The 10,701-nt window shown below is 41.4% G+C and overlaps 1 protein-coding gene across 1 annotated transcript in view; it reads right to left on the bottom strand.

Moving 5' to 3' along the window:
- Window positions 1-9,288, bottom strand: part of LOC136431174 (carbohydrate sulfotransferase 11-like) — an 11,273-nt gene extending 1,985 nt beyond the window's left edge. The window contains exons 1-6 of the mRNA XM_066422454.1: window positions 9,220-9,288; window positions 4,866-5,043; window positions 4,349-4,474; window positions 4,136-4,221; window positions 627-886; window positions 1-112 (exon numbers count right to left, since the gene is read on the bottom strand). Coding sequence (XP_066278551.1) covers window positions 1-112; window positions 627-886; window positions 4,136-4,221; window positions 4,349-4,474; window positions 4,866-5,031 — 750 coding nt within the window. The 5' untranslated portion in view covers window positions 5,032-5,043; window positions 9,220-9,288. The remainder of the gene's footprint in view (window positions 113-626; window positions 887-4,135; window positions 4,222-4,348; window positions 4,475-4,865; window positions 5,044-9,219) is intronic.
- Between the last annotated feature and the right edge of the window lie 1,413 nt (window positions 9,289-10,701).

The following is a 10,701-nucleotide window of genomic DNA, read 5'->3' as shown; positions in this document are numbered from 1 at the left end:
CTTGGTCTGTAGATTCAAATGAGGAACTGTCTCCAACATGCTCTGGTATTTCTCCGTGTACTCATCACGCTGAGGTCCCTTAAAGAACTTCTCAATCCATGCAGACTCAAGCCTGTGTGAGGGGGGGGGGGATCCAAAAGTAAGAAAAAGCAGGTCAGTAAAGCCCCTATCACACTGGACCCACACGCTGCCGACCTCACACCGTCCTAAACTGTATTTATGTTAGCATTGACTTTATGATGAGATCATCATTCAAAACTTAGATGAAAGCTTGTGTACTACTGCCAGGACTAGGTAGGAAAGTTTCGGCATTCGAGCGATTGTCGGACGTGTACGGTTTTCCGTACGGAGTGATGCGGTCAGGGGCTGGCGGCCGGAGAGAGCCTCTTGTGAACATAGCGGATAAGTGCAGTTATGAATTACATAAATATCGCTCCCCGGGTCAGATTTTTGTGACATTTTTTTCAGTGCCTCACGAAAAAGTATGCTCACAGTAGAAAGCAAAACATCTCCAAAAACACTGTTTCTTTATTGGATTTGCGGTCATAAAAGTTGCGTAATTTTACATGCAAACAAATGGAACAGCCTAATTGCGGTTGGAGACCTTATGCGTATTGAGCACCGACCTTTGGATTGGGTCTCGAGCTGTGATGAACTTTGTGTAAGTCCGCATGCGCAGACGGGCCTCTTCCTTTGTATAGTCTGACAAACGTTTCAGGTACAAGCCGGGTGTCTTATTTAGAAATTTATTTGCACCTCGTCCATGCTCCAGTTGGTAGAAGACATGTGCAGTTGTAGTGCTTCCAGTTTTTGGAACGAAACAATAGATCAATTTGTATTTGTCACTGACGGCATAGCGGCCACGGTCGATGGCAGGAGAGAATCTCTGAAATACAGCAAGAATACCACGTTTTGTAAAGTAGCAGACTGACGACGTAGCAAATTATTCATAACAGACCACCCAACCCTCCTGCGTTTTGCTGTTCAACCACAAACAAATACACAATGCCGAAATAACTTAAAATGTGCGCAATTGAAAAATGATATTCATGTGTGAAAGTAAGTCATGTTGAAAATGTCATAGCAATGAAACATTTAGTCTGTATAATGTAAACGCCGTCCGGGGCTTTTATGGGCCTCCCCGCAGGAGGGCGCTGTTGAGTAGTGAGTAGTCTCTACCAGACTAACTACCCCCGTAAGAGGGCCTGGTGGAGGCTAGCTGTTGAGTCCCTGAATCGTGAATGAGGCATTTGATACTCTCCAAGCAGAAGAGGGGTTCCGGCTGGTTTTTGACGTTTTTTTAGACGTTTTTGACAGGCTTTCTACTTTGTCATGTTTGTTTTTTCTCTCTATAAACCCCACAGAAACAACAAAAAATGTGACAAAGTAGAAAGCCAGACAAAAACGACTTAAAACACGTCAAAAACCAGCCGGAACCACTCCTCTGCATGGAGAGTAGCATTTGAGACGAGAGCATTGGTTTTATTCTGGACAAGCACCTGATTTCAACAATCAACTGATGTCTATGCCCTGAAGGCGTCTCATAGATAGCCTCCATAGCAAGCTCTACCGGGCAAAATGGTTTCAGGCTGGCTAATGGTTACGGGCTGGCTGCAAAAGGTGTATTATAACCCCCCAAAAATGCCCGGTAGAGCCTGCTATTTAGGCTATCTCATAGACTACACTACGCACTTTGTATGCTCCTTATAAAACAGGGCGCTAATGTTGCTGATCATGGCCTGATACAAAATGTACATTACTCTAATAAGAACAGTGCTTGAGTACTCAAAACTGATGCGAGCGTGGGAATAAAGAAAAAAAATTGCAAAAGAAAAGAAATTATGAAATATACGTGGTCAGGAAGGGTCAAGAAAACTAAGCGCACATTGTATGGTATACCGAATAATAGATTTTCAAGCAAAGCTTTATTCTATTTTTTTGTTCTTTCACATCTTCTTCTTTCACTTAGAATTGACGCTGGATTCTACGACATTAGTATCCGTTTTCCCAACTATAATTTTTCAATTTACAGCACATATTTTCTCTTTTTGCCGCTGCTTTCTACGATGTACAGTATGTCCGAAAACTTTTGTTGCTCTTGTTGATAATGATAGTTAAAATACCGCATGATCCGGTCAGCCCTAGCCCTGAAGATAACGCTGTAAAATGGGAAAAAAAGGTGCGAAAACAAAACATTCCTGAGCAAGAAAATCATCTACAATAATAACAGAAAAAGAATGTCGTGTCCGGGATTCGAATCAGGGTTTGTAAGCAGTTCACTAGCACTGATTTTTTGTTTAATTTTACTGATTCAAACCTATTCCCGAGGTTCCTGTTGGTAATGATTTTCTTTACGCTATTGGCATGGGCATCCTATCAATAGCTCACCCTGCGAAAAAGACTCACACACGCATATTCGGCGTTTTAAGACGGTTTAGCCTTTGATAACACGCCGGGAGGCGCGCGCTCCGATTTCGTGTCCGAGACACAATGACAGCGACTAACCAAGGAGACTAACCAAACAAAGGGTACAAGATAAATGGAGTCCTGTGGCCTTTTTGAGGCCGTAGGGGCAGTGGGTTGTTAATCCACTGTATCTAGGGCACCCTATCAATGACCTACTTCCAAATACAAACCATGCATATAGATACAATTGCACAGTCAGTGATAAAGTAAGAAAGTTGTCATGTTGAAGGAAAATTTTAAAATTTGAACCTTCTGATATGGCATTTCTTGTGTTTTTGAGAGGATTTCAAAGAAAGAAATCAGAGACAAAGTTAGCAGTTTTTCTAGGATTTCAGCTCCGTTGGTGACACAAATAGATCCACCTTGAAAAAAAAAACCTTTAAAAAAAAACGTTAAAAAGTGGACCCTTGAGCGTTTCAAATTCTAAGAATTGAACCTTCTAAAAGGGCATTTCCTGTGTTTTTGAGAGAATTTCAGAGGAAAAATCAGAGACAAAGTTTTTTCTAGGATCCTAGCCTCTGTGGCGTTGCTGGTGATACAAATAAGTCCACCTTGAAGAAAATCTTGAACATTAAAAAGTGGACCTTCAAGCCTGTGAAAGTGGACCTTCAAGCCAATGGGGGGGGGGGGTCGTCCGAACCCCCCGACCCCCCCCCCCCCCCTGGCTACGGGCATGATTTTTGATACATGTATCTTACAAATGAAGATAGACATCCCATAAATCCACCAAGGCATCAACTCAAGTATCTATCCATTCACCAGTCTATCCATCCATCCACCCATCTATTTATCTATATTCATCTAACGTTATATTTCATTTATCTATCTATATAACTTTCTATATCACTTTTAGATTATATATTACAAGCATTCTGTTTTCTGTCAGCAACAATTCATCATTACCCAATTATATGATAACCATCTTCAGATGAGGAAGGAAAAGAGAAAGAATGGTAAATGAAGCGGAGGAACAAATGGAACCGGTTGAAGGAGGAAACGAATCAGGGGGTACAAAATACACATTTCATTAAAGACAACTAGTGAAGATGGTAACGTAACATGACCAGTTTACGTCCTATTTATTCAAAACGTATCTATCTTAAAACCGCGCGGACAGAGCCAAATTTCAAACCCATGAGCAGAAATATCAGCTCTTCATAAAAGAAAATGCATGGTCTGTAAGTTTTTCTCCGCCTGTTTAACGCCGTGCGGGCATGTATTTATACTGAGGTATATGATGAAGAATTGTGCTAGAGTAACCCATTATCGTCCACTTCTGAATCTTTTCCCTTCTAGCGCTATGCTTGAAGAACATAGACCAGAAAAAATGCACAGTAACTGTCCAAAGTAGTCTACAGACAAATGATATTAAAATCACTATGTCTGTCCGGCCACTTGCTTAACGCGATGGAAAAAAACAATGTTTATCTGTAAATTTCCCCCTCATGCGCGGCACGTGGCGTTCACGTGGTAAACGCATGGCCATTATGTTTTGCTGTGCAAAAATTAAAGAGATGGCTAAGGATCATACTTATGATGTTCTTTATTGCTCATGAGAACAGGCTTTGGCATAGTACACCGCGACATGTGGACATGAGCCAAACCGGACGTAAATAGGTTCTGCACGTAAATAGGTCATGTTACGTTAGCAAGAGAAAAACCTGCTCACTTTGCTCCCTGTTGAATTACTATTGCAGTACTGTTTGAACCGTTTCAATCGCTCTGACTGTCGTTGCTCAACAGGGTCAGATGAAGCTGGAAAAGATTGGAGAAGTCAAATATTAACTCTACGTTACACAGAATGTTCAGAAACTTGGCTTCGGTAGATGAACTATCCATTGTTTTTTCTATCAAGTGTATCCTGATATACAAATTGATTCACCTTTGAGTTTGAGTTTACGATGTGGCTTCGTAGCCTTGCTTACTCCTTTGACTGGCGTGTAGTCGGGAGTGCCTTGTCCGTCACTCGTGTTGAATGTCCATGGTTGTGGTGCTTCAGTTGTGTTAGCTAGTGGAAGAAGACAAGAGGAAAGTTCAGGAAAGTTTTTATACAACAACAGACCCAACTTGACTGACTTGAGGTATGCACGTATCCAAAGTGTAGGACGTCCACATAGTAAAAGCAATCCGTTAAATGTTTAATGTTTATGTAAATCGCAGAGCTATTTTGGTACTCAAGGTTAGCAGAGCTAGTCTGCCAACTCTGACCTCCCCTTCCCGCCACTTGAGCAACTCTGACCTTTGACCTCCACTTCCTGTCACTCTGTTGCGAGACGTGTCTAGCATATGTAGATACCACTAACAATGCCTCCGTTCAAGGAGGTAACGAGGACTATTCGTGATGTCACCAAGACCACAAATATATTATTACTACATGATATTGCAAAAGACAAACTGACCTGTGCCAATGGATGTTGCATTTCCTAAGTGCTTGAATGTTCCTGTTATCCTCGATATACTAGGTATGCGGCGAAAACTCACTTCTCCGTAATAGCAGATGGAGGCAATGGCGACGATGTTGAAGACCACGAATAGTTTCGTTTGGTAATGTTTGCAGATCGCCATCTTCAAAGCTTTCTACAGGAAACGAATTTGCACACATAAAGCACAAACAAAGAGAGAGCAGTACCGGTCGGCGGATAAAAGTAAACAGTACTAGTAAAAAAGGACATCAATCTAAGTAAATGCCTGTCTATATAAAAACAAATTTCATTGGGTAGAAGCAAATATTATTACATGAATGATTTTCCCTTTTCATTATCAACAGTCGATTAGCATAAACTTTGTTGTCATTTATTTCGAAATCAGCTGAAAATTAATGAGCGCGCGAGGTCATCCATAAAATTTACTTGCTGTGGCCTTAGCATAGACTTTGTTTATACATGTACCTACATTCAGACCTGGCCGGACAAACCACAAGGGACAGCCAACGACCTCCAGGTCACAGGCCGCGTTAAAATATCCCCGTCCAATTTCACGTAGTTAAGACCCTCTACCAAAGCCCCCCTCTCACTGGACCCGCGGCACGCGCTGGCGGCGTCGCTGCGTCCTAAACTGGATTTGGGTTACCCTTGACTTTATAATGGAAATATCATTCAAAACGTACAAGTAAGACCAAAAATACAACAAAACACACACATGTTAAAAATATTCGTTTTTTGTCGATGAAATTCGTTGAGTGCTTTGTCAATTCGATTGGACGCAGCGAAGCCGCCAGCGTGCCGCGGGTACAGTGAGAGGGGGGCTTAAGCAACCAACCAACTTAATCCAGACTAATCACCCCTGGGTCCTTACCCCCGATCTTCACACAACAACGTACATCCCCAACCTTCACACAACATACATGCAATCATAACCATAGGTGAACTTAGAAGCCATATTGAAGTTAAGTCTGACTTCAATTCGATCACTATGTGATATTTGCAGCAAAGAAGGCCATTCTAATAATTATTACCTTCGCCGAGAAGGTTATGCAGAGGGTAGCGTTTGTGGGTGTGTGTGTCTGTAGTGGACCAGCATAACTCAAGAATGCCTTGATGGATTGTTTTGATATTTGGTATGTTGGTAGGTTTTGATGAGACCTGAAAACGATTAGATTTTGGGCCTCCTAGCGGCTTCTTATGGTACTGCAGCGGAACTTCCTGTTTTGATATCTCGTGTTCTGGACATGCTGTGGAACTGATTTTTGAGTGGTGAATAGATCTTTGGACAGAGAGTAAGTGGTACAGGTTTGGGCCCCCTAGCGGCTTTTTTTGAACTGCAGGAACAGGTTTTGTGTCTGACTTTGAAAGGGAATAACTCAAGAAGGGCTTGATGGATGGTAATGATTTTTGGTAAGTAGATAGCTTGAGTGATGATGTACATGATTAGATACTTTTTATGCAAATCAGTATCTAATTTGCATAATTAATGAGGAAAGTTTATACATCCGCCAAATTCCATGATAGGACTCTGAAACATGTGACACTGAGGAAGAGAGAAATATTAATTGATATGAACTATGCAAATCAATACCTCATTTGCATAATTAATGAGAAAATATTATAACAATATGGCCTTGATGGATGGTCATGATTTTTAGTATGTGGATAGCTTGTGTGATGCTTGGTATGATTGGGCGATAATTATGCAAATCAGATTATGATTTGCATACTTAATGAGGCAACTTTAAAAATCCGCTTTGTTCCATGATATGACTATTCAAATTATAACTGAGGAAGTGAGGACTGTTAATAGATAGGAAATATGCAAATGTTGGGCCTAATTTGCATACTTAATGAATAACTTCTATTATTCCACACTGGCAAATGACATTTAATACTTTTTTTGTGGCATCGGGAATTTATGTGAATGTGAACATCGTTGAATCAAATTATGCTAATAAGGGCCTCATCTGCATAATTGATGATAAATATTAGCATAACCTTCTTTGTTAAGCTCATTATTTGTTAAGCTCATACTTTGGACATGTTTTATTTTAAGACAATCAACTGGTATGATTTTTAATTGATGAGAAACACTCCTAATACATCAGTCATAAAGGTTAAAATCATTTGGCGAAGGTATGAGGTCGTGGAACTCTAGTTAAAAAATGGACTCCTCGTTGAAAAATCGCTAGTTGCCCATTTCGATTCGTAAAAGAGTTAGCATACGGTTGGAAAACAACCAGGGACCGTCGGCAGTCGGGATGGTTGGAAATAGGCATTTAGGCTCCGTTGTGAGTAGGTCGTCGCGACAGACAGGTGTGGCATAGCACCAGCCCGACCGCTATGAACACATCGCCGGGGCCTTCGAGAGGAAATCTCCTGACTTACCGTGAGACGCTTAAGGTTTCCAACCTTTAAAATTGCAAGTTTTGCTCTCTATGTTAAGATTTCTTATACGGGAGGAGAACGCTTTAGCAAAGTTACACTTAAGTTAAGTGTGGTAAAGTTATCCCTGACTTTACCCTTGGCCTGTCTGTAAAGATATGACTGAAAAGTATAGTTTTAGTAAAACAAGCGTCCATCTTGAGTGTAGAAGGTCGAAAACATGTCATTAAAGGAGTCCTAAAGTCCAGAGGGGGGAGCTATTTTCCAATAGATGATAATTTTAGGAAGTAAGAATTCCCCAAATGACCCTCTATTTTCTGATTAATTAAATTAAACAACCTTAGCCTATGGCTTATTACAATGTGCCTGACAAGGCCTGACAAAGGTTACATTACAAAAGAATGTCAGGGTGGTTAAGAAAAACTCGTCTTGCTTTGTGTTATTTTATATCTTATTAACAATTGGCCTTCTTATTGTGCTTAACCCCCCTCATCTATGCCAGAAATACTTACCATTAAAGATGTATGTTTACACATAGGGAATACATGGGTAGGGTCTGCAAGGGCTTAGTGAGTATTATATTGTTTTAAAAAACACACCTTGTGTAATTCACAATAAGTAAAATTCTGTAAAAAGTCGGCTGATTATGCATTCGTTGATTCATAATCTAGTGGAAAATGACACCGCCTTCTGGAGTCCCGAATGTGTGTCAGGGTCTAACTAGGCAACAGGGCGGAATATAGGACAGGGCCGTCCTGGCTCACCACAGAAAGCGACAATTTAAAAAGCACTACCGTAACATTCACTCCCAGTGAATCTGTACAACCATTCATTCCTACATTCATCCATGCAGAAAAGGATGACGAAAGATGTGTGATCTTAAAGTCTTACCATCAGTTACAATGACCTCGCACACATGAGCGTACATAGTTCGACATTTTGGCGAGGCTGTCCTAGAAAATGGATAAGGCTGTCCGACAGAGCCCCAGGATCAGGAAGCAACAACATTCGCTTCTATTGGACTCTGTACAATAAACTTAAAACCATTTTAATCAACCATTCATTCATTCATACATTCATTCATTGATCCATCTATCCATCCATGGAAGGATGGTGAAAGACACTGTCACTGTGATCTATGCTTTGTGAAGCGGTGGTGTCAGTTACAGACTGAAACATCGCCAGTTACAGAGACCTCGCAAACTTATATATAAGCGCACACCAACATTGATAATCACATCCTAAATTGTTTTTCGTTGGCGCCAATGCAAGAATGAACTAGCTGTGCTATGTCGGAATTCGATAAGTTCTCGGCCTAACCCGGAAAGATTGGGCATAGTTCAAATTTCCCTATAGTCTCCATCGCGGGCCTTCTGGGTGGCACCGGCGGGAGCGGTGATCGTGATTTTCAACACATGCATCGGGGCCAAGTTCTTTTGCTGAGAAATTTTCTTTACCGCTTGCAATCAATGTTCAACAAAACTCAAATCATTCCGAGCATTTCTTTGCAGGCGACTCAATTATTATGAGAGGCGAGAAAAACACGAGAAAGGAAGAAGTCAAGTCAAGTCAAGGCCTTTATTTTTAGGCCTTTTAGAAGGTAGCCTGTGGTTAGAGCTGCGTGAGTCGTATCTGTTTTTCACCATGCCATTATCAAAATATTTGGTGTTTCATACTTTGACCAAAAAATAGGCTATTGAGTAGGAAAAGCTTTGAATATGACTCTTACAACTCTGGTCGCGACTCAGTTGCCCATGGTTCCCCCTTTCTCACATAGCGTTATTGATTTTCAATTATCAGAATGACTTGAGTTTTTGTAGACGTTTTGTAAAAAGCGGGTCCAATGAGATTGGGGCTTTGTTAAACACCTCGCGTACAAGACTCAAAAATGTCAATAGTTTAAGTCTTCGATTAGCGCAAAAACAGTATAGAAGTGACTTACTTCAATCAGCTTGTTGGAGAGGAGAAAAAGTATCCGAGACGAATTCCCCTGCGATGAACAACACTTGGCGTAGAACCGGTCTGACCACGGGCTGGCCTTAAGGCTACGGTATCTATGTTGGGTAATCACTGCGATACCTGTTTTCGCTCGAATGCCACCGACGACGGTTTCTCCCGTCGCTCACTCCGGATATGAATGAATGAAAGACCTTTATTGTGCATTCATGCCCCGAGGGGCTAGGTACAGGTCGTCTAACTTAACACATGGAACATACAAGGATATAAATACAACAATACAAGCTGTAAACATATAGAGTAGACAAACGTGTTATTAAATTAAGCTAGTCCAGTAGTGTCGACTTCTTCTCGCTTCTTTGTACATGTGTAAATGTATGAACAGACAGTATTTCTTATATAAGGATTATCAAAGGGTAATGAAAATATGAATTTGTCTGTTGCATTTAGATGTTCGAAATATGGGAATTTTTCTTTGATAAAGTTAAAAAGTACACTTCTTTCGCTATCGTATAATTTACAATCTAGGACGAAATGTTGCTCATCTTCTACTTGATTTAAATTACAATATTGACAAAGTCTATGTTGTAGAGGCGTGCGGATATATATATATGCATCCCTCCCCCCCTCATTAGCGGGGACGATTTCTCCCGTCGTCCCTTGCGCTAATTACCTCTTGCTTGCTGTTCGGCTCCGCCGAACCCCGAAAACTTTTCCGCTCCGCCGAACTCCCCGTTCGTGCCTTCGGCATCACTTCGGGTTTCGCTCGGAAGCTCGGCACGGGTGATCCCCGCGCCGATCGAGTACTACTCACGATCGGAACTTCAGCAGCTATTCAACGACTATACCTTTGCCTACCGCCTGTGGTCTGACTGGTTGGGTATTATCAACGTTATATGTTGTGTAAGTGATACGAAATGCCACAATGGTATGGTGACATGTGGTTGCACACAACAGTTGCTTGTATCCGTTCAAATATGCAATTTTCCTATATCAGTTACATTATTTGAAGATTTCGATTATCATGACATCAAATGGAATGTTGTCCGGATATCAAACATTATCCGGAAAATAACCACAGGTAAGACAAATAAGACCAGCGAAGATGTTTTTGCCTTTTTTCTGATGTCGTACATAAGATTGAGTTGACCTGAGCTAAATAGGCCTTGACACCCATGCTACCCGGTGTCAAGGCAAACTTCTACCCCTGCCAAATATTTGTCCCTGCACTGTTTGGGGGTTTCCAGTATACCTGAGGGAAAAGAAGGGCGTCACACTCGCGGGGCGAGGTAGTTTTCAAACAGAAGTCTGCGCTAGTTTTGGGAGGATCGGTCGCGCTGTGAAGGCAAACCCTTAACCTCAACTATTACCCTATGACCTGTGACCCTAGAACCAGCCCTCAATTACAAACGGAGCAACAACCTCGCGGAGAGGATTTTGACCTTCACATGTACACCCCAACTAAGTA

The sequence above is a fragment of the Branchiostoma lanceolatum genome, chromosome 3 (assembly GCF_035083965.1).
Source record: "Branchiostoma lanceolatum isolate klBraLanc5 chromosome 3, klBraLanc5.hap2, whole genome shotgun sequence".
Taxonomy (NCBI): Eukaryota; Metazoa; Chordata; class Leptocardii; order Amphioxiformes; family Branchiostomatidae; genus Branchiostoma; species Branchiostoma lanceolatum.
Note: the sequence above shows the minus strand (reverse complement) of the source record. Positions and strands in the feature narration are given on the sequence as shown.